Source organism: Salvelinus alpinus, chromosome 24 (genome assembly GCF_045679555.1).
Source record: "Salvelinus alpinus chromosome 24, SLU_Salpinus.1, whole genome shotgun sequence".
NCBI lineage: Eukaryota > Metazoa > Chordata > Actinopteri > Salmoniformes > Salmonidae > Salvelinus > Salvelinus alpinus.
In genome coordinates, this window is record NC_092109.1 from 1864873 (window position 1) to 1889746 (window position 24874).

The 24874-nt window shown below is 42.0% G+C and overlaps 1 protein-coding gene across 5 annotated transcripts in view; it reads left to right on the plus strand.

Moving 5' to 3' along the window:
* Positions 1-24497, plus strand: part of LOC139551996 (protein SCAI-like) — a 43634-nt gene extending 19137 nt beyond the window's left edge. For 3 of the 5 annotated variants that reach the window (XM_071363333.1, XM_071363334.1, XM_071363331.1), the window contains exons 4-18: positions 3518-3613; positions 4277-4363; positions 5912-6010; positions 14868-14964; positions 15250-15348; positions 15752-15904; positions 16007-16108; positions 16280-16408; positions 18032-18110; positions 18229-18328; positions 18547-18628; positions 19060-19132; positions 21989-22162; positions 22252-22352; positions 22470-24497. In XM_071363333.1, coding sequence (XP_071219434.1) covers positions 3518-3613; positions 4277-4363; positions 5912-6010; positions 14868-14964; positions 15250-15348; positions 15752-15904; positions 16007-16108; positions 16280-16408; positions 18032-18110; positions 18229-18328; positions 18547-18628; positions 19060-19132; positions 21989-22162; positions 22252-22352; positions 22470-22619 — 1621 coding nt within the window. In that variant the 3' untranslated portion in view covers positions 22620-24497. The remainder of the gene's footprint in view (positions 1-3517; positions 3614-4276; positions 4364-5911; positions 6011-14867; positions 14965-15249; positions 15349-15751; positions 15905-16006; positions 16109-16279; positions 16409-18031; positions 18111-18228; positions 18329-18546; positions 18629-19059; positions 19133-21988; positions 22163-22251; positions 22353-22469) is intronic. The other 2 variants (XM_071363335.1, XR_011670357.1) reach the window with 2 other exon arrangements.
* Positions 24498-24874: the final 377 nt, after the last annotated feature.

Below are 24874 nucleotides of genomic sequence, written 5' to 3' on the forward strand. Positions count from 1 at the left end.
GCGTGGTGCCGGAACTGGTGGTACCGGGCTGGAGACACGCATCTCAAGGCTAGTGCGGGGAGAAGGAACAGGGCATACTGGACCCTGGATACGCACATTAGGCCTAGTGCGTGGTGTCGGCACTGGTGGTACCGGGCTGGGGACACGCACTTCAAGGCTAGTGCGGGGAGCAGCAACAGGATGCACAGGACTCTGGAGACGCACAGGAGACTTGGTGCGTGGCGTAGGCACCGGTGGTAATGGGCGGGAGACACGCACCATTGGACGAGTGCGTGGAGGAGGAACAGGGCTCTGGAGACACACTGGAAGCCTGGTGCGTGGTGTAGGCACTGGTGGAACTGGACTGGGGCGGGGATGTGGCGCCGGAAATACCGGACCGTGCAGGCGTACTGACTCCCTTGAGCACCGAGCCTGCCCAACCTTACCTGGTTGAATGGTCCCCGTCGCCCGCCCAGTGCGGGGAGGTGGAATAACCCGCACCGGGCTATGTAGGCGAACCGGGGACACCATGCGTAAGGCTGGTGCCATGTAAGCCGGCCCGAGGAGACGCACTGGAGACCAGACGCGTTGAGCCGGCTTCATGGCACCTGGCTCAATGCCCAATCTAGCCCTACCAGTGCGGGGAGGTGGAATAACCCGCACCGGGCTATGAACACGTACAGGAGACACCGTGCGCTCTACTGCGTAACACGGTGTCCGCCCGTACTCCCGCTCTCCACGGTTAGCCTGGGAAGTGGGCGCAGGTCTCCTACCTGCCCTCGGCCCACAACCTCTAAGCCCCCCCCCCCAATAAATGTTTGGGTTGTACTTGCGGGCTTCCAGCCTTGCCTCCGTGCTGCCTCCTCATATCGCCTCCTCTCGGCTTTCGCTGCCTCCAGCTCTTCACGAGGGAGGCGATATTCTCCCGGTTGTGCCCAAGGTCCCTTTTCATCCAAAATCTCCTCCCATGTCCATGAATCCTTTGTTCCTTGCTCCTGTTGCCACTGATCACGCTGCTTGATCCTTGTTTGGTGGGTAATTCTGTCACGATCGTGTGGAGGAGAGACGGACCAAGGCGCAGCGGGATATGAATACATCTTCTTTTATTAGAACGACAAAGATGAAACACGAAACGAAACACTTATACAAACTATACAAAACAACAAACGGCCGTGAAGCTATAAACGTAGTGCACACACACAGGCTACAAACGTTCAACATAGACAATTACCCACAAACACCTAAAGCCTATGGCTACCTTAAATATGGCTCCCAATCAGAGACAACAATAACCAGCTGTCTCTGATTGAGAACCAAATCAGGCAACCATAGACTTTCCTAAACACCTACACTCAACCATAGACATACCTAGACACATACACTCAACACAAACCCATACACTACAACCAACACCCCCTATACCATATAATCACCCAAAACACACACATACCCCATGTCACACCCTGACCTAACTAAAATAATAAAGAAAACAAATAATACTAAGGCCAGGGCGTGACAGTCTGTTACTGTTCATTGCGTTCTTCGTTGTCTGTAAGTTCACATGTTCAGGTCTTGTAACGTCGTTTATTGTTTTTATAGTTTATTAAGTGTTTTTTCGTCTTCGTTATTATTATTTAAATAAATCATTATGTCTTCATACCTCGCTGCATATTGGTCCGATCCTTGCTCCTCCTCAGACGAGGAGGAGAACGAACGTTACAATTATTGATCATAGCCTGTGTTGAGAACTTAAGTGCTATGGCTTTTCAACCTCTGCCATATCGTGGATTCAGAGCTATCTATCTAATAGAACTCAAAGGGTTTTCTTTAATGGAAGCGTCTCTAATGTCAAACATGTAAAGTGTGGTGTACCGCAGGGCAGCTTTCTAGGCCCTCTACTCTTTTATATTTTTACCAATGACCTGCCACTGGCATTAAAGAAAGAATCTGTGTCTATGTATGCTGATGATGCAACCATATACGCATCAGCAACCACAGCCAATGAAGTCACTGAAACCCTTAACATAGAATTGCGGTCTGTTTTGGAATGGTTGGCCAGAAATAAACTGGTCCTGAACATCTCTAAAACGAAGAGCATTGTAATTGGTACAAATCATTCCTTAAGTGCTAGACCTCAGCTGAATCTAGTAATGAATGGTGTGGCTGTTGAACAAGTTGAGGAGACTAAATTACTTGGTGTTACCTTAGATTGTAAACTGTCTTGGTCAAAACATATAGATTCAATGGTTGCAAAGATGGGGAGAGGTCTAGCCGTAATAAAGAGATATTCTGCTTTTTTGACACCGCACTCCAAGAAGCAAGTTCTGCAGGCTCTAGTTTTGTCTAATCTTGATTGTTGTCCAGTCGTGTGGTCCAGTGCTGCAATGAAAGACATAGTTAAGCTGCAGATGGCCCAGAACAGAGTGGCACGTTTTGCTCTTAATTGTAATCAGAGGGCTAATTTTAATACTATGCATGCCAGTCTCTCTTGGCTAAGAGTTGAGGAGAGACTGACTGCATTTACTTCTTATTTTTATAAGAAACATTAATGTGTTGAAAATCCCAAGTTGTTTGCATAGTCAACTTACACACAGCTCTGACACACACACACACGTATCCCACCAGACATGCCACCAGGGGTCTTTTCATATTCCCCAAAATCAGAACAAATTCAAGAAAACGTACAGTATTATATAGAGCCCTTATTGCATGGAACTTCCTTCCATCTCATATTGCTCAAACAAACAGCAAACCTGGTTTAGAAAAACAGATCAAGCAACACCTTGCGGCACAACGCCTCTCCCCGATTTGACCTAGATAGTTTGTGTGTATGCATTGTAGGTAGCCTAGTAGTTACAGCGTTGGACTAGTAACCGAAAGGTTGCAAGATTGAATCCCCGAGCTGACATTTTAAAAATCTGTCGTCCTGCCCCTGAACAAGGCAGTTAACCCACTGTTTGTTCCTAGGTCGTCATTGAAAATAATAATTTGTTTTTAACTGACTTGTCTAGTTAAATAAAGGTAAAATAAAAATTGTTATGTGGGCTACATGTGCCTTTTTAAAAATGTTTGTAGTTCTTTCCTTGAGCTGTTCTTGTTAAATGATGTTCTGTATTATGTCATTCTGTATTATGTTTTGTGTGGACTCCAGGAAGAGTAGCTGCTGCTTTTGCTACAGCTAATGGGGGTCCTAATAAAATACCAAAAATTCATACGTAGCAACAAAAATGTTGAATAGAATTCACAAAAATAATAAACCGTTTTAAAGGTGATACATGTAGTATTTACACCTGCAAATGGAGTTAAATGTCAATTATATATTTGTAGTAGTAAAGGCCTCCCCAATCCTGCCAAGACAAGGCACTAAGCTCTAATGAAGAGGTGTCCTCACATTACGATTTCTTAATTTGTTATGATGTTGGAAGGCTCGAAGGTTGCCCTTTCTCGCATCCGGAGAGAAGGTTTTAGACTGTGCTACTTAGCTGCATTGTTCTTCCTCTCACTCCCTCTTAACCCCTTCCCCTCTTGTCTCTCGCAGAGATCTTCCCCAGTACCGGCACAAGCAGTGGCAGTCCTACTTCGGGCGCACCTTTGACGTCTACACCAAGCTGTGGAAGTTTCAGCAGCAGCACAGGTCAGCTGACCACTGCCAGCTCCTTTCTCTCACACACATTTCCCCAGATGGATAGATCAAGAACGTTTGAGCCTAGATGATGAGATGCAGTGCTCCGAGATTTTCAATCCCTGCTCACAGAGAATATATTTAAGCAATAAGGCGAGAGGGCGTGTGGTATATGGCCAGTATACCATGACTTAGGGCTGTTATTAAGCTCCACGCGATGCAGATTGCCTGGACACAGCCCTTAGCCGTGGTATATTAGCCATATATCACAAACCCCCGAGGTGCCTTATTGCTATTATGACCTGGATACCAACGAAGTTAGAGCAGTATAAATAAATGTTTTGTCGTACCCGTGGTATACGGTCTGATTTACCATGGCTGTCGGCCAATCAGCATTCAGTGTTCGAACCACCCAGTTTATAATTTAGTCTTTAATAGCTCAAAAAGGACAGAGTTCAGTTGACTCTCAGGAAGGAGGAAAAACAGTTACTGGTGTCTCCTAAAATGTCAGCATTTAAAATATGGGCGGTGTCTGTTTGTGTGAAGTATACTAGCCTCTATCTTTGGATTGTTATGTTTGACAGTTTAAAGGCCTATACATCTTCAATGTGTTGGCCTAAATGTTCGTTTTAAACACGGCATTGCTTATTTTTTTCTATTTTTGCTTGTGAGCAGGCAGGTCCTGGAATATCGGCATGGCCTGAAGAGATGGCAGATAGGGGAGGTGGCATCCAAAATAGGCCAGCTCTACTATCACTACTAGTAAGGGTCCTCCAACTGCACCACATCACCACACACGCGCACACCACCTCCATTTTAGGATGTTGTGTCCAGGGGTTGGAATCAAAATTATTTTCCAATTGTTTTGTTTTGAACAGTACCATTTATTATATTTTTGATGTTCCGACCAGCAAAATAAAGTTCTGAACCAGTTCGAACCACAAAAAAGTTATGGTTTATATCATTCCTTTTTAAACCCCAATCTATTTTTGTTTTACATTTATCTCGACATTAAATGACTTCACCAATTGATAGAGCAGCTTGCCATGGAGAAGGCGAGCTACATACATGCATTGGACAGACACGTGTGGTGTAGGGTGTGACTGAAATGTTGCAGGTGAGGAGAGAGCTGTGCATGAAGCGCTGGGCATCTTGTTGTTATGACATGCATTATCTGAATTAGGCCCACAGAATTATACCTACGGAGGAGTGGCTTCTATGAAGTCTTGTGTGTGCAGAGTGGCACCAGAATTAAAATCAAAACACATCCTACCTTTTTGTAGTTAATACATCCAACGTGATAACTACAGTATCCTCAACTGGCGTTGAAAAAGTCAATCCATTGTTCTCTAATTAAAAAACATCTCTCCTGAAGCACACCTGTAACGTCAGTAGCTACAGTAGACGATGCATGCTTCAGAGGGAGGGAGAGGGGCAGGTAGCCTACACACACACACTGGCAAAGATTTTCAGCTGGCAGGCAGACACTGGAATAAGTTTGAGTGACAGTGATGGCTTTGCATAGGTGCTTTGTTGCATTTGTTTGTGGGACCCCAAAAAATGCCTGGAATGTAAAATAACGTTATTAACCGGTTCCCATGCTTCTAAAATAACGTTTGGGTTCTGGTTCTGTTCCTCAATGTTTATTTTCCAGTTTCCAGTTCTGTTGCCTGAACTGGTCCCAACCCTTGGTTGTGTCACATACCGTCCCATTCATATCCTGGAACATATTGTTGGTCTGATCCATGCTGTAACTTGTGTGATAATGAATCCTGGTTCATACAAATTCTGGTACTTGATAGGGAGGTTGGTCTAGGATCTAGGACCTAGGGGTAGGCCAGAATCTGAATTCGTTATTCGGATGTGCACAAATGTTGAAATTGAAAAAGTACAGTAAAATAAATATCTGAATATTAACCGCAATTTGTGTAGCCCTGTATGCATGCACCTGTGAATTAAGCAATACAAATGTACAATGGCTAAAAATAAGAAAACAATATTGTCAACTAAAATGACTTACTTTTTCGGCATTCAAATGAATATGAATAACATAATATGCATACCAAAAACTGGTGGCAAAAGAAACACTCTCTGGGACCCGAGTCCCATGTCCAATTTGTACAGTATAAAAACAAGCTACCAAGCTGACATCATGCAGGATTTGTATTTTATAAAGCATTCGCTAAAGATTTGTAGTTTTAAGTTGATGAAATCTGTTTCGTTCATACACTTATTGGGGAACTACCTGGTACTAGTGTCACTGTCAATACAGAGAGGTCTTAGCACACATTTTCTCTTTTTGTGTCGTAGCCTTCGTACCTCAGAAACAAGTTACCTGAATGAGGCGTTCTCGTTCTACTCGGCCATACGCCAGCGGTCCTACTACTATCAGGTCAACAAAGAGGATAGGTGAGTGCCAACTCATGGCATTTTATTGATTAAGAAATGTATTATAGCGCTCTGAACATGCCCAATTGGCATCCATTCAGTGTTGGTCTCAGGAGGTTCATGTTAGTCAGAGGCTGTTGTAACATAACAAAACAACTGAACTAAGCACTTCATGGTGGCCTGGGTCAATTGATACAGACACGGTAGGGATAAAAACACATACATTTGTATTTTGAGGGAAGTATCCCTGAAAGTCGGACAACTCAACAATAATGCAATAATAGATTATATGAGTAGCAGGGATAATTGATATACTCGCAACAATTTCAGTGATGTAATAACATTTTAGTTTTAACCTCTTTTTAACCCTTAGAACTTAAATGTTGTGCTAATAACATAGCTAGCTTGCTAATGTTGGAAATGTGGTCAAACTAGCTCCATTGTCCACATTATTAGGGCTGTAAATGGCTCTGTTTCATCATCTTTTGGTTGAAAAGGTGAAAGGTCAGTGATGAAACTTGTCAACTCGTAGACTCAGGGATCAAATTCTGAGTTTCCACCTTGTATCTCCGACAGCATTTGACTGCCCCAATTTACTGGTTCAGCAGTAATTGTCTGTTTACTGATGAACCCGGTGAACGCAGTGATGGATTAGCTGGCTTGCTAACATAGCATGGCAGCAACACATGACATCACATCATGGTAGCAACACAACATGACAGAATTGTTTTCAGGACCCAGCTAAACCACTGAGATGTGAAAGGTGGTGCGTGATTTAGCTTGCAACAATCCACATTGGGATAATGATACGTTTTTTGATATTTTTTATGATAGTTAAAGGTTTTTATGGCAGGCAGAGCCAAATTACAATCACATTTAAACAGTGCCTTCAGAAAGTATACCCCTTGACTTATTCCACATTTTGTTGTTAGAGCCTGAATTCAAAATGGATTAAACATTAAAGGGAAAACATGTTTTTACAAATGTATGCTAATTTATTGAAAATGAAATACAATAATATTTCAGAAGTATTCACACCCCTGAGTCAAAACATATTAGAATCACCGTTGGCAGTGATTACAGCTGTGAGTCTTTCTGGGTAAGAGTAAGTGCTTTGCACACCAGGATTGTACAATATTTGCCCATTTTATTATTTTCAAAATTCTTCAAGCTCTCAAATTGATTGATCATTGCTGGACAGACAATTTCAAGTCTTGCCATAGATTTTCAAGCAGATATAATTAAAAACTGTAACTCGGCCACTCAGGAACATTCGCTGTCTTCTTGTTAAGCAACTACAGTGTAGGTGTGGCCTTGTGTTTTAGGTTATTGTCCTGCTGAAAGGTGAATTCATCTCGCATTGTCTGGTGCAAAGCAGTCAACCAGATTTTCCTCAAGGATTTTGCCTGTACTTACCTCCATTCCATAAATGTTCTTATCCTGAAAAACTCCCCAGTCCTTAACAAGCACACCCATAACATGATGCCGCTACCACTATGCTTGAAAATATGGAAAGTGGTACTCAGTTATGTTTGGGTCAAATCCAATACAACACACAACACTTTGTATTCAGGACAAAAAGTTAATTGCTTTGCCACATTTCTTGCAGTTTTACTTTCGTTCCTTGTTGCAAACAGGATGCATGTTTTTGAATATTTTTATTCTGTACAGACTTCCTTCTTTTCACTCTGTCAATTAGGTTAGTATTATGGAGTAACTACAATGTTGTTGATCCATCCTCAATTTTTTCCTATCACAGCCATTCAACTCTGTAACTATTTTAAAGTCACCACTGGCCTCATGATAAAATCCCTGAGCGGTTTCCTTCCTCTCCGGCAAATGAGATAGGAAGAAAGCTTATCTTTGTATTGACTGGGTATATTGATACCAGAGTATGTGAGCGGAGCTGGAGTGGAGTGTGCCCAATTTGACTGGAGCGTGTAGCGAGATTCCCAAATGCTGGAGCATCAGCCTTCTTGCCCGCTCCAATTTTGCTACATGCATTTGCAGTCTACTTGTGTCCTGCTATAGCCCCTTGCTTTAGCTACTGTCATGGAGTTCGCTAAATATTTTCATAAAGAAACTGATAGAACACACAGGTGCTAAATTAAGGTGACGTACAAAGATGAGTAGCAAGAAAAACATCAGATATCTTAAACGTTTCATTCATTTTTGTTCTATTACCTATACAATAGGTCATAATTAATTTTGGTCCAATAGGCCTGGCATATTCCCACGTTCAAGGAGCTTTCCGTTTTGATTGGGTTATTTTGCCTAAAAACCTTTAGGCCTAGCTATAGACAAATTTAAAACAGCCTGGCAAGAGTGGGCAAAAAGGTGTTTAGCATCCCCAGTGGCTTTGCAAGTGGGTAGAGGTTATTCACTGCTGCTGGCCTGTTCTCTAGGCACCATCGCATGAGCCTGAAGCCCCAGACTGGCCTAACTCGTGTATCTAAAAATGAAATCAAAAAATGAATTCCAAGGCACTAAGTAATTTTTCATTTAATTTGTATTTTATTCTAAGTCACAGCCTATATGCACAATTGATAGACTGTAATAATTTAATACAATGCTTCAACTGTTCTGCCTGCGGCTATGGAACCCTGACCTGTTCACTGGACGTGCTACCTTGTCCTTGGACCTGCTCTCTCTACCGCACCTGCTGTCTCTAACTGAATGATCGGCTATGAAAAGCCAACTGACATTTACTCCTGAGGTGCTGTCCTGTTGCACCCTCTACAACCACTGTATTATTATCTGACCCTGCTGGTCATCTATGAATGTTTGAACATCTTGGCCATGTTCTGTTATAATCTCCACTCGGCACAGCCAGAAGAGGACTGGCCACCCATCCGAGCCTGGTTCCTCTCTAGGTCTCTTCCTAGGTTCTGGCCTTTCTAAGGAGTTTTTCCTAGCCACCGTGCTTCTACATTTTCATTGCTTGCTGTTTGGGCTTTTAGGCTGGGTTTCTGTACAGCACTTTGTGACATCGGCAGATGTAGAAAGGGCTTTATAAATAAAATTGATTGATTGATGTCCCTACCAGCCTACTGTGTCGCTGTCACGACTTCCGCCAAAGTCGGTCCCTCTCCTAGTTCGGGTGGCGTTCGGTTTCATTTTCCATTGGTTTTGTCTTGAAATAATTGAAATAATATAGCCAAAATAATTCATGTTCATTCCTCCTTAGGCTCCCTGTCTGGCTCCTGACCTATTTAGAGTGTTTATATTCTGTTTAATATGACATGTAGCCTATTCGAAATGATGTGCACTTCTTACATTCACCTTTTCATGTTTATTCAAGTACCTTTCATTCAAATCTATGGTTTGGTTTCAATACTTCAAAACCAAATGGTAGGTCCAGGTAGTCACAAAAGTAGATGGGTGTTGGTTAAATTGGCATTTTTAATGAATGGAGAAAATTTGGAGCTGCATTTTTTTTCCCTTTTGAGCGCTGAGCGTTTTTTAGCGGAGCTCACATGCTCTGATACACCATCCAAAGTGTAATTAATAACTTCACCATGCTCAAAGGGATATTCAATGCCTGCCCCCCCCCCCCCCCCCATCTACCAATTGGTGCCTTTCTTTGCGAGGCATTGGAAAACCTTCAGGGTCTGTGTGGCTGAATCTGTGTTTGAAATTCACTGCTGGTCTGAAGGACCTGACAGATAATTGTGTGGGGTACAGAGATGAGGTAGTCATTCAAAAATCATGTTAAACACAATTTTTGCACACAGTAAGTCCATGCAACTTATTATGTGACTTGTTAAGCACATTTTTACTCCTGAACTTATTTATGCTTCCCGTAACAAAGGGGTTGAATACTTACATTTCAGCTTTTCATTTTCTATTTGTAAAATTTAGAAAAACATAATTCCACTTTGACATTATGAGGTGTGTGTGTGTGTGTGTGTGTGTGTGTGTGTGTGTGTGTGTGTGTGTGTGTGTGTGTGTGTGTGTGTGTGTGTGTGTGTGTGTGTGTGTGTGTGTGTGTGTGTGTGTGTGTGTGTGTGTGTGTGTGTGTGTGTGTGTGTGTGTGTGTGTAGGCCAGTGACAAAAAAAATCCCAATTTCATCTATTTTAAATTCAGGCTGTAACACAACAAAATATGGAAATGGTCAAGTGGTGTGAATACCTTCTGAAGGCACTGTATACATTCTGTTGAATGAGCTTTCTAAAAGTCATGGAATCAATAGAAAGATAGTGTATTTGGAACTATTCAGACCCCTTCCCCTTTTCCACATTTTGTTAAGTTACAGCCTTATTCTAAAATTGATTATAAACTCAGCAAAAAAATAAATGTCCTATCACTGTCAACTGCCTTTATTTTCATCAAACTTAACATGTGTAAATATTTGTATGAACATAAGATTCAACAACTGAGAAATAAACTGAACAAGTTCCACAGACGTGTGAGGGGGGTCAAAATCAAAAGTAACAGTCAGTATCTGCTGTGGCCACCAGCTGCATTAAGTACTGCAGTGTATCTCCTCATGGACTGTACCAGATTTGCCAGTTCTTGTTGTCAGATGTTACCCCACTCTTCCACCAAGGCACCTGCAAGTTCCCAGACATTTCTGGGGAGAATGGCTCTAGCCCTCCCCCTCCGATCCAACAGGTCCCAGACGTGCTCAATGGGATTGAGATCCAGGCTCTTCGCTGGCCATGGCAGAACACTGACATTCCTGTCTTGCAGGAAATCACGCACAGAACGAGCAGTATGGCTGGTGGCATTGTCATGCTGGAGGGTCATGTCAGGATGAGCCTGCAGGAAGGGTACCACATGAGGGAGGAGGATGTCTTCCCTGTAACACACAGCGTTGAGATTGCCTGCAATGACAACAAGCTCAGTCCGATGATGCTGTGACACACCGCCCCCAGACCATGACGGACCCTCCACCTCCAAATCGCTCCCGCTCCAGAGTACAGACCTCGGTGTAACGCTCAGTTCTTTGACGATAAACGTGAATCTGATCATCACCCCTGGCAAGACAAAACTTCGACTTGTCAGTGAAGAGCACTTTTTGCCAGTCCTGTCTGGTCCATCGACGATGGGTTTGTGCCCATAGGCGACGTTGTTGCCGGTGATGTCTGGTGAGGACTTGCCTTATAACAGGCCTACAAGCCCTCAGTTCAGCTTCTTTCAGCCTATTGCGGACAGTCTGAACACTGATGAAGAGATTGTGCGTTCCTGGTGTAACTCGGGCAGTTGTTGTTGCCATCCTGTACCTGTCCCGCAGGTGTGATATTCGGATGTACCGATCCTGTGCAGGTGTTGATACACGTGGTCTGCCACTGCGAGGATGATCAGCTGTCCGTCCTGTCTCCCTGTAGGGCTGTCTTAGGTGTCTCACAGTACAGACATTGCAATTTATTGCACTGGCCGCATCTGCAGTCCTCATGCCTCCTTGCAGCATGCCTAAGGCACGTTCACGCAGATGAGCAGGGACCCTGGGCATCTTTCTTTTGGTGTTTTTCAGAGTCAGTAGAAAGGCCTCTTTAGTGTCCTAAGTTTTCATAACTGTGACCTTAATTGCCTACCGTTTGTAAGCTGTTAGTGTCTTAACTTCTTATGGCTGGGGGCAGTATTGAGTAGTTTGGATGAATAAGGTGCCCAGAGTAAACTGCCTGCTACTCAGCTCCAGAAGCTAAGATATGCATATTATTAGTAGATTTGGATAGACAACACTCTGAAGTTTCTAAAACTGTTTGAATGATGTCTGTGAGTATAACAGAACTCATATGGCAGGCAAAAACCTGAGAAGAAATCCAACCAGGAAGTGGGAAATCTGCGGTTTGTAGGTTTTCAAGTCTTTGCCTATCCAATATACAGTGTCTATGGGGTCATATTGCACTTCCTAAGGCTTCCACTAGATGTCAAAAGTCTTTAGAAGGCTTCTACTGTGAAGGGGGAGCGAATAAGAGCTGTTTGACTAATGGGTCTGGCAGAATGCCATGAGCTAAATCGTGCGCGCGGCCGTGAGAGCGAGCTCTGTTCCTTTTCATTTCTAAAGACAAAGGAATTGTCCGGTTGAAACATTATTGAAGATTTATGATAAAAACATCCTAAAGATTAATTCTATACATCGTTTGACATGTTTCTACAAACTGTAATGGAACTGTTTAGACTTTTCGTCTGGACTTTCGTCTGGACTTGCCCGCGCCTTGTGAATTTCGATTGGTGAACTAAACGTGAAAATAGGGCCCCCAGCCATAAGAAGTTAACGACCGTTCCACATTGTTTTCCTGAAAATGTTTAGCTGTGAGTTAGGTTCACCATAACCACTTTTACAAACAGAGACTGATCGTGTAGATCATATTCTTTGTTGTTTAATTAGTACACAGTTAACCTGCATTTCAAGAAGGGATTCAGCCTAAAAGTCACTAGAAATTAGAATTTTAAAGCTGATATAAAATAAAAATCCCCTTAGCAGAGATGTTTCAGTGCAAAGAAAGCCTGCCATTTGTTGGGCTCAAAGGCTTCGACACCTCTCACTTCACACCTCAGTGCTAATTGAAGTTGTATCTGGTCTGTCACCGTTCCAGGTTGGATGGTGTCCTTGATAGTATTAATCCTTCCAGGTAATTTGGTCCAAAATTAGGTTGTATGTTTGGAGTTTTGATCTGGAGTGAAGGTTATGCTGTGGAGGGTAGCATCCTGTATAGTTTATCTAACTCCAAATATATATTTTTGTAAAAAAACATGTTGGAAAATGTGAGAGCTTACATGCAGCTGTATCTCTCTCTCTCTCTCTCTCTCTTCCCTGAACTCGATCTCTGCAGCACTCCACCAATCAGGCCTTTATGGTAGAGTGGCCAGATGGAAGCCACTCCTCAGTAAAAGGCACATCACAGCCCGCTTAGAGTTTGCCAAAAGGCACTTAACCTCTTTAGGCTATAGGGCGGTATTTTCACGTCCAGATGAAAAGCGCGCCCAAAGTAAACTGCCTGCTACTTAGGCCCAGAAGCTAGGATATGCACATTATTAGAAGATTTGTATAGCAAACACTCTGAAGTTTCTAAAACTGTTTGAATGATGTCTGTGAGTATAACAAAACTTATTTGGCAGGCGAAACCCTGAGGACAAACCATGCAGGGGGAAAGAAATTGAAGTCACTCTTTTCAATGGGTTTTCTATGTGGATCTAGTTTTCTAAGTCAATTGCTTGCTGTTCCTATCACTTCTACTGGATGTCAACAGTCTTTAGAAATTGGTTGATGTTTTTCCTTTGAGAAATGAAGAAGTAGGGCTGTTCAGAACGAGGGTAGAGTCTAGTGTACTGTTGTGGTTGGGGCGTGCGACCTGAAAGCTCGCTCCACTTTGTTTTTATCCGCTATTGAATGCAGTTTATCCCGTCTTACATTTTATCGATTATTTACGTTAAAAAGGGTATAAGGAAAGTTGTTTGAAATGTTTGGACAAAGATTACAGGTAACTTATTAGATATTTTGTAGTCATGTTGCGCGACTTGGAACCTGTGTTTTTCTGGATCAAACGCGCCAAATAAATGGACATTTTGGATATATAACGACGGAATTAATCGAACAAAAGGACCATTTGTGATGTTTATGGGACATATTGGAGTGCCAACAGAAGAAGCTCTTCAAAGGTAAGGCATGAACTATATCGTTATTTCTGAATTTTGTGTCGCGCCTGGCGAGATGAAATATGATTGTCTGTGTTTGTTTGATGGGGTGCTGTCCTCAGATAATCGCATGGTTTGCTTTCGCCGTAAAGCCTTAACAAGAAGTTAAGCTTTATTTTGACATATTCCATGTGTATTTTCAAGAATGTTAAATATTTACAATTCTGTAGTTTGAATTTGGCTCCCTGCACTTTCACTGGTTGTTGGTCAGGTGGGACGGTAGCGTCCCATCTAGCCTAGAGAGGTTAAAGGACTCTGACCATGAGAAACAAGATTCTCTGGTCTGTTGAAATTAAGATTGAACACTTTGCCACTGAATGCCAAGCGTCACTTCTGGAGGAAACCTGGCACCATCCCCACGGTGAAGCATGGTGGTGGCAGCATCATGCTGTGGGGATGTTTTTCAGCTGAAGGGATTGGGAGACTAGCCAGGATCGAGGCAAAGATGAACTGTGCAAAGTACAGAGAGATCCTTGATGAAAACCTGCTCCAGAGCGCTCAGGATCTCCAACTGGGGCGAATGGTCACCTTCAACAGGACAACAACCCTAAGCACACAGCCAAGTCAACGCAGGAGTGGCTTCGGGACAAGTCTCTGAATGTCCTTGAGTGGCCAAGCCAAAGCCCGGACTTGAACCTGATCGAACATCTCTGGAGAGACCTGAAAATACCTGTGCAGTGACGCTTTCCATTCAACATGACAGAGCTTGAGAGGATAGGATCTGCCAAGAAGAAATGGACACACTCCCCAAATACAGGTGTGCCAAGTTTGTAGTGTCATACCCAAGAAGACTCAAGGCTGTAATCGCTGCCAAAGGTGCTTCAACAAAGTACTGAGTAAAGGGTCTGAATACTTACGTAAGTGTGAGATGTCCTTTAAAAAAAAATATTAGCGAGAATTTCTAAAAACCTGTTTTTACTTTGTCATTATGGGATATTGTGTGTGTGTGTGTAGATTGATGAGGGGGGAAATTATTATATATTTTTAAGAATAAGGCTGTAACAAAATGTGTAAAAAGTGAAGGGATCTGAATACTTTCCAAATGCACTGTAATGGTAGAATACCTGCAGTGACAAAATTGTTGATGACAGCGTGAATGTTCCAAAAGCTCGATTAATTTAGTCCTGGTGCAAAACATTTGACTTGTGTGTTTTTGTGCTTACCAGGAATGACTCACTGTATTTTGTTTAGATTGTAACACAACTCTCCTTCTATTGTCTCCGCCCCTCATGTCAGGCCTGAGTTGGTAGTGAAGAAACTTCGGTATTATGCCCGCTACATTGTAGTTTGTTTACTTCTGAACAAGATGGACCAAGTGAAAGTGCTGGTCAAGGTAAGAAACCTGAGAAAAACAAACAAGAACCAGAGGAAGTTCTGAATCCTTCAATCTCATTTGTATTTATTTCGGCCTTTTTTTGTATTGTTTTATTATATTGGGGTTTCGTATAAAGTGGAGAAACAGAAAACACAGGAACAAAGAACACAAGTTTCAGCCTGAAATGTTCATTCTAGTAAACCTCTGACTGTAATTGAAATATATTTCCTTTAAGATCCTACAAGCAGCAATAGTTTTTAAACTGTATGTTTGTGTACATAATATCTGTCTCCCCTCCTGTAGGAGCTGTCAGAGGAAATTGAGGACTATACGCAGCGATTCAACACAGAAGATCAGTTAGAATGGAATCTGGTTTTACAGGAAGTGGCAGCTTTTGTGGAGGTCAGATCCCAAAGAATAACCGACTGAATCACCTGATGCCTTTTACCTTCTGTTTCTACTGCCTATTGCCTACTATGAAAGGGGGAAATGTCATCATAACTTATGAATGAAGGATATAGCAGCACTTAAAGGAGGCCTCCACAGGTCAGCAAACATTAGATAAGAAGGATGTTGCCCAACGACCATTACTAAAGTACATACACCAGTGACTAAGCTATTCAACATGAAGTACTGTATTTCATTCTGGATTTTGGGGGGGGGGGAGAATTATGATTGTACATTTCTGTAAATCTTTAATTTGAGTGAAAGATAATGTGTACCACACACGTGCTACTGGAATGGCGAGTACAAGGGAAGCTGTGCATGATACAATTGTAAAGTGTGTGTTTGTTTCTGTGAGCAGGCAGACCCAGTTGTGGTGCTGAACAATGAAAATACTGTGGTCATCATATCCAATCGGCTACAGGAGTGGGGCATGCCTCCGTTGGAACAGGGCATGGTGGTTGGTCAGCTCACCCTGGCAGATGCACTAATCATTGGCAACTGCAACAACCAGGTGTTTGAACGCATACATTCTAGTCTAAAGCCCAGCCCTATAACGACCCCTAGACCAGTCTGTAGACCCACATTCTAAACTATATTATTTTGTGTTTGTCAGGTGAAGTTCAGTGAGCTAACCATCGATATGTTCCGCATTCTCCAAGCTTTGGAGCGGGAACCAGTCAACCTGGCCACAACGACATCTAAACATGGAACATTGGTGAGGGGGAATACTGAAAATGCTTATTACATGAATGTCTTGTGGACAACGACACATCCAGAATATTTCAAATGTAAAAGTCTCATGCGATTTCGGGCGAAAGGCAGCGCTGGCAACCCTGCATGAAACCTGTCCTTTAAACAGCTGCTTACTCACTTTCTTCCTTCACAGGCCCTTACCCCATGTCTTCCTTCACAGGAACCCAGCGAGAAGCCAGCCAAGAGAGAGAACCCTCACAAGTACCTGCTGTACAAGCCAACGTTCAGCCAGCTCTTCACCTTTTTGTCTGCCTCCTTTAAGGTCAGTCTCCATCTGCCCGTCCCCCGTCCCCTCTGCTCTGCCTTCATGTTCCAAAATGTCGGCTTAGCCATGCTTGGCTGAGCTGAAGAAAGTTGTTGCTACTTTTAATCTATTTTTCATCACTCCCACCTGTATCTGCCTTTTTTAAGCTCCGGTGGTTTTTGGAAATTGCCAATAACTTCTATGTAGTCCATTTTAGTGGTACAGTCCTGTGCTAAAAATGATCAGTCTAGCTTACCTCTGAGATAATTTTACATCAAATCAAGTCTTACCCAATGGAAATGTAACCACTGAACAGAAGAAACAACATATCCTGTTTCAGAGTACATCCTAATGGAATCCTATCAGAATTCAACTAAATTTAAATTGAAGGAAAGGTTCTATCAATTCCCTGGGTCATTTCATGTTTTCATGTGTCTCTGAGTTATTGGCGTTCAAGCAGGCAGAAATCCATCCGGTATGTCGTAGCATTGTGATAAATTCGCTCTCACTACACTGGAAGTTAATAGGGATATGCATTTTAGATCACTAAAACGTCTATCATACATGTCAGATTTCAATACTGACCGACTCGGGAAGATGTCATCTCTAAAATATGAGCAATGGCTCATTCGAGTGATATTCCTACCTCGAGAAATGTGTAATTTAACAGAGGGTCTAGCACTTTTTTCCTATTTGTCTACCTCTTTAGTCCAGTGTACATTGCATTGTGTCGTTGCCAGAGATATTATAGAAAGGAGATAGGAATCCAATGAATGAAGGAACGTATAACGCCCCACCCAGCAGGCTGTTGACCAATCGCGTTCACTTTGTCACCCTGCGTCACGCGGTTGTTAAGCTAATCGCCATGCAATCCCTTCTCAAAGTCAGTGTTTATGTCGAGGAACGTGCCTATTTTCCTTAAAGTACGTAATGTCACGATTCCAAAGCTATACTATATTACAGATAGCAAGTTAATTATCTCACATCTCTGAAAAGATTTGTAATGTTGTACTTGTTGTTGATGAAATTTGTGCTAATGTTGGGTTTTGAGCTAGCGCCCAATAGACTCCCATTCACTCCTTGAAGAAGAGTGGTACTTGTCCCAGAATCGCCCAGAATGTACCGAACAGCCCATTGACGTAGCAATGGCAACGTTTCCCATCTCCTCAAAAGTATATCTGCCATTGCTAATGTCAGACTCCACTCTGTGAGGAACATTGATCTGCAGGTTGAACATGGTGAGATTGTAGACTCCTAAATTGATAGCTGTAAAATCACCTAAACAAACTGCACTACCTACCTACTTTACATGCTAATATTGTCTTTGGTATTATTAAGTGTAGCTACGTTTGCTAGCTAGCTAGCCAGTCAACCCATAGTGCATTGCATTGTGGATTTTTTTTGTCAATTTAAGCTGCAACAGATTTCCACAACTATTTTCCATGTTGCAAACCAACCTTATTATAAAGCCAAAATGAAAAAAGAATTCTCCAAAAATATTGTTCTCACATATGTGTTTATTTAACACTGTAAATAGATTTTTTTCTTTAAATGTATATTTTAAATACATTAATGTAGGTTTGACCAAGCTCAAAACATTTATGATGGTATTGGCTGATTTGAGGTGGTGTTGTTTTGTAGGAGTTGCCAGTGAACAGTGTGCTGCTCATCTATCTTTCAGCCACCGGAGTCTTCCCTACTGGATGCTTGGATTATGAGGGTACACCAGCATTTTGTAAACACACACACACACTCACTGATCAGCTTCTTGAAGCAGGAGCTGAAATTAATCTGATCATTTCTTCCCAAAAATGTATTTAACTTTGTCTTTCTATCAGGACCATATGACTTTGGAGGAGTCCTCACCAACACGAACCGTGATGTGGTCAACGGGGAGACGGTGCAGAAAAGGAACCACGCCCAAAAAGAGATGCACTGGTAAAGATCAGGCGCTGACAGTCCACTGTCCTCAATGTTTTCTAACGTTTGGCAGACATGAGATGCATGTACAGTATTGGCCTTTAAAAAGTGACATTGAACTTTTCGCACAGCCCATGTTTTTTTATAAACACACTCTATGATATTTGCCAGAAATTGTTGTTTGTACAATGTGTGCGTGTGTACATGCATTGACTGTTGACTCCTGTATGCCTTAGCCTTCACCCTGGGGACTTGTTCCCTTTCACCCGGAAGCCGCTCTTTGTCATTGTGGACTCCTCCAACAGCACAGCCTATAAGGTTGGTGAGAATTACATTCATTACAATTAAAAACAAATGTGTTAAGGTGATGGTAATGGTAACTTTGAGGCGCTTTTCAGACATTGCCAAAACACTCTACAAATTGTTTTCATTAAGATTTTCATCAGCATACTTAAATTGGTTGATGGTAGTTCATTGGATTTTCATCTTATTATTATTATTAGTTGTATAAAAACAAAATAATCAAGGTGCCAAAACACAACGCTGGGGGAGCACCAGTATTCAAGACATGGAGTCAAGATGGAGAACAAGGCATGTAGAGCTTAGTTAGGGGATAACCTTTTGTTAACAACTTGTTTGACTCATTTTAAGATGCATTTATGGAAAATTGGGCTATTCCTTTTGGGAATTCACTCTGGTGTGATCCTTACTAATGCTGATATTGAATGCTTTTTTGTATCTCCATGTAGAATTTCACTAATCTCTTTGGTCAGCCGCTGGTGTGTCTTCTATCTCCCACAGTCTATCCAAAGAGCATGCAAGGTTTGTTTGTCACTATTATTTTAGCTTGGTACTCAAATCAAAATCAAATAGGTTTATTGGTCGCATACACAAATTTGCAGATGTTGTCTCACGTGCAGCAAAATGCTTGTGTTTCTAGCTCCAACAGTGCTGTAATACCTATCAATAATTAAAATAATATACACATACAAGACATAATATACACATAATCCAGAAAAATAAAGTAACTAGGAAATATCTGAACGAGCAATGACACCGGAAAATAAATATACAATGTCTTCAGAACCTTTTCATATCCCTTGACTTTTTCCATATTTTGTTGCCTGAATTTGAAATGTACAAAATGTAGATCATTTCTTGGGGTCACTGACCTACACAGAATACTGCATAATATCAAAGTGGAATTTGTTTTACTTATTAATAAAAAATGATACAACCATAGACCCGGGAGGTTTTTCACTGGTAAATAACTGCTTTTTTTGTAAAGCAGACATTGAATATGTCAGGTGTCAGTGTGCAGCGGGTAGGACGGAGTCAGACGCAGGACACAGAAATTAGTAAAAAAAATACTTTACTCGAAAATAACACAACAATAATTTCCACGCTGGGAAAAACACACCAGCTCACATAAGTCTTGACCACTTAACAAAGAACAAACACGCACAAAACCATGTGGGAACCAGAGGGTTAAATAGTGAATAAATTATAACGTAATGGAAACCAGGTGTGTACAATCAAGACAAAACAAATGGAAAAGGAAACGTAGATCGGTGGCGGCTAGAAAGCCGGTGACGTCGACCGACGAACGCCGCCCGAACAAGGAGAGGCACCAACTTCGGCGGAAGTCGTGACAGAATATCCCTTCGAGCATAGTGAAGTTATTAATTACACTTTGGATGGTGTACACCCAGTCACTACAAAGATATAAGCATCCTTCCCAACTCCTTTGCCGGAGAGGAAGGAAACCACTCAGCGATTTCAGCATGAGGCCAGTGGTGACTTTAAAACAGTTATAGAGTTGAATGGCTGTGATAGGAAAAAACTGAGGATGTATCAACAACATTGTAGTTACTCCATAATACTAACCTAATTGACAGAGTGAAAAGGAAGCCTGTACAGAATACAAATATTCAAAAACATGCATTCTGTTTGCTACAAGGCACTAAAGTAATACTGCAAAAAATGTGTCAAACCAATTCACTTTTTGTCCTGAATACAAAGTGTTATGTTTGGGGAAAATCCAATACAACACATTACTGAGTACCACTCCAAAATTTCAAGAATAGTAGCAGCTGCATCATGTTATGGGTGTGCTTGTAATCGTTAAGGACTGGGTAGTTTTTCAGGATAAAAAATACACAGAATGGAGCAAATCACAGGCAAAATCCTAGAGGAAAATCTGGTTCAGTCTGCTTTCCACCAGACACTGGGAGAGGAATTCATCTTTCAGCTGGACAATAACCTAAATCACAAGGGCAAACCTACACTGGAGTTGCCTACCAAGAAGACCGTGAATGTTCCTGAGTGGCGGAGTTTTGAATTAAATCTGCTTGAAAATCTATGCAAGACTTGAAAATGGTTGTCTGGCAATGATCGACTTCATATTCAATTCCAGGCTGTATCACAACCGGCCGTGATTGGGAGTCCCATAGAGCGGCGCACAATTGGCCCAGCGTCGTTAGGATTTGGCCGGGGTAGGCCGTCATTGTAAATGAGAATTTGTTCTTTACTGACTTGCCTATTTAAATAAAGGTTAAATAAAAATAAATAAATATTTGACAGAGCTTGAATATTGTACAATCCAGGTGTCCAAAGCACCTAGGTTTACCCAGAAAGACTCACAGCTGTAATCGCTGCCAAAGGTGATTCTAATATGTATTGGCTCAGGGGTGTGAATACTTCTGAGATATTTTTGTATTTCATTTCCAATAAATTGGCAAAAATGTCTAAAAACCTGTTTTCACTTTGTCATTATGGGGTATTGTGTGTGTAAATGGGTGAGATTTTTTTAAATGTTTAATCAATTTTGAATTCCGGCTGTAACAACAAAATGTGGAATAAGTCAAGTGGTATGAATACTTTCTGAAGGCACTGTATATATGTAACGGATGTGAAATGGCTAGCTAGTTAGCGGGTATGCGCTACTAGCATTTCAATCAGTTACGTCACTTGCTCTGAGACTTAAGTAGGGTTTCCCCTTGCTCTGCAATGGCCGCGGCTTTTGTGGAGCGATGGGTAACGACGCTTCGTGAGTGTCAGTTGTTGATGTGTGCAGAGGGTCCCTGGTTCGCGCCCGTGTCGGGGCGAGGGGACGGTTTAAAGTTATACTGTTACATATACATATTGTATAATGGTGTGTAAAGACAGTATATGAATAGAAAAGGTGTGTACAGCAGTAGTTGTATAGGATGAGCCATGACTAGAATACATTCTATACATATAAAGTTGGTAAAACAGTAAATAAACATTTATTAAAGTGACCAATGTACAATGACTATGTACATAGGTGCAGGGTAGAATACCGGGTGGTATCCGGCTAGAACAGTGACAAGTACTCCTCTTAATTAGCATGTTACAGGCAACAGTCAGTTACTTTCATTGTTGAAGTCTGCAATTAAAGTGTGTAAACTATCCTAGAAAATGTCTCTCAGAGCTCGTCAGTTGATTCTCCCATGTGTTGGCCTATTAAAACCAGCCATTGTCCTCGTTTAGGCCTACTTATTTTTCATTGGATTCTGCAATTATTTGAATGAATTTTATTGATTGGTTTAGTGTGGTCAGAATAAGCCATGTGAGATGAGACATTGTTTTTGTAGGTGTTCTGAGAAAGACCGTTGTATAAATGCCTCATGTCTGTCACCCTCCTTCTTCTCGCAGACCAGTCCCAGCGCGGCAGCCTTTTCACACTCTTCCTGTACTGCCCCCTTCTGGCTTTCCTCTCCGTGTGTGGCCTTCGCAGCCTTCGCCAAGGATTGTGGGAGAAGGCTGAGGAGTTTCTATGCAAGGTGTTCCGTGACATTGGCCAGATGATTACACGCTCACGAGCTATAGGTACTTATTCTTTTTGTCAATTCTGTGATACGTTTTGTCATTTTAAGTGCAAATGTCACAACCATAACGGTGGAATTTCTCCTTCACAGACCAAGCATTTCTACAGTTCTACGGTGACGAGTTCCTTCGATTGTTACTGATCCGCTTTGTGTTCTGCTCGGCTACACTGAGAATGCACAGGCTCTTCCAGGTAAATCCGTTTTACTGTGCCCTTGGTACTTAGTTACATCTCCCATAGTTATTCACAGAAGTTATGATCATTTGGGGGTAAGTGTAATATCCGTCTCTCTCTGTCTGCCTTTTGCAGGACTCCAGGAGCTTCCCGGAATCGTACCCTCAGCTACCTAAACAGGACACGGTGGAGAGCAGCTTCCTGCGGAAGCACGTTCTGGAGCTGGCCGCCATGTTTGATGTGCAGCGCCTCTTTTGGGACGGAGCGCTGGACGTGAACTACTGACTTTTATCTGACCAGCTAGTCACCACAACTTTACAAACACAGAACAACTACAGACACACACACCACCACTATACACACTCGCACAGGGGAGAGTCCTCATCAGACTTTTATCTGACCAGCTAGTCACCACAACTTTACAAACACAGAACAACTACAGACACACACACCACCACTATACACACTCGCACAGGGGAGAGTCCTCATCATCGTTCAGAGGTAATCAAGTTACCTGTTGAACACACTGCAATAGTGTCTGATTCTTTGGAACCCAAGACCCCCTTATTTCCCCCACCTTATGTAAAACGATTTTTTTGCATATCAGCTATATTTATTTTGAATAGTCATACAGCTACTTGTGGAAGTCAACAGTGCACCATGCACAATAAAAACATGAACAAGTCACCCATCTACTTAAATACACATGAGATGAGCATGTACGTCCGTGTTACTCATAAAAACGAGCGAAACTCAAATGAACACATGGTGTAGCTATTTTAGTCTTGAGGGCAGCAGGAGGACACATGAAGATATCAAGGGATTTTAAACGGAAAAAGACGGAAAATAAATGAACATAGTTTTACGACAGCACTGCCTGCAATTGGTTCACTGCAAATTGACTTCAATGCAAGCTGTAGGGAAGTCTCCTCTTCTAAGTGTGGTTAGATGTGTTGGCCAAGTTTACTGGCTGTAGGGTTTAGAGAGACCACTGGCATGTTTATGTTAACCTGACTAGATTTGCTGGTTTTAACACATCACGTAATTGCCTGTAAGTTGCTTTTTTTGTTTTGTTTCAGTAGTCCGTTCTGTAAAACTGAGGCCTGGAGGGGTCAACTAACAGATGTCTATGCAGGGCCCGATGAACAGTTTAGCCCTTTCCAGAAACCGCCCCTACTACGTAGGCACTAGCTCCTACGTAGGCACTAGCTCCTACCCTCTAGGTACTAACATAGGGTGATGGTGTAGTCAGCGGCTCTGGGTCTGCAAACATGTCAGCTCCTGTAGTGCAGTGACTGGGCAAGCGGGTGGTCACTAATCTATTTTCACTGTCTGTTACTCCTTGTATCAGAGGAAGTTTTCGGACTGGGTTTAACATGGGTATAGGTTTAAGCACCCCGCAGGTACACAGCTACCCATCCTCACACAGGCTAAATAGAAAAACCTTGCCCAATCATCTGCTTTTTCAAAGAATTCACTTGAGGAACCAGGGTGGCTCTTTTCAAAGATTTTCCTTTGGCCTTGATTGGATTTCATAAGACGTTGGCAGCATATCTTGTGAGACTCAAGCATCGTAGGGTTGGAAGCGGCCTCTTTCTCTTTGCGGTAGACTATATGTTTTGGGTCATGCATCTCAATAGTTATACGTATTCTTTCCTTTACCTGCACTGTCCTGACCAGTTCTTTCAGACCAGTGGGAATGAAGTAAAGGGGGGATATTCTATTGAGATTCACCGCTCCTGATTCAAAATCTGTTGGCTTCTGGGAAATGTACGACTTTTAGAGGCCCTGTGTCATTCTTCATTCCTAAGCCCCCATAATGACATTCCTTTAAGTGGATTACTGAGGCATGATGGTTTAAGGGAGAGAGTTCATTTTTTTTCCCCCTCTCTTTCTTTGCATGGCTTATCAGTATTATTGTCCATAGAGTTTACACAGTCGAGTTCATGTTAGCCTGATGGCAGATGAGTTCCAGCATTAGCCATGTAAGCATAGTCTTGTTTCCTTAAATTGATGGGGGCTTGAAGCAATGGAAACGGCTAGTGCTGAAACAGACCCCAGGCAATCAGTTTTAAGTACATGTGTGTGTGGTGATGAACAAAGATGGCTAAACAGATTCTGTTTTTGTATTTGCTGAGAGAAAAAATAAATCATGTATGTGTATATTTATGTATAATTGAAAATAACAGTATGTAATAGAGAGATGTTTGTCTTTTGTACATATGTCATATAGTTTATTGTATTAACTGTGAAAAAGATATCCTGTTAGTATAGCAATTTAATGAATGAACTGCACATTCTCTAATCCGGGCCCCCCATTAGTTGTTTTGGTCAAGTTCAGCCAGCATACATTCCAAGGACATGGGGAGAGCCAGGGGAAAACAGACATTTCTTCCCATTGTAGCATTGACAGCAAAAGTGGATCATTTCAACATGGGAAATACTACTCCCTATGGCAATTATATGTTTGTTTATTTGTTGACATTTATGATGATATCAATTGTATCCTTGCACTTTACTGTATTGAATTATGATCTAAT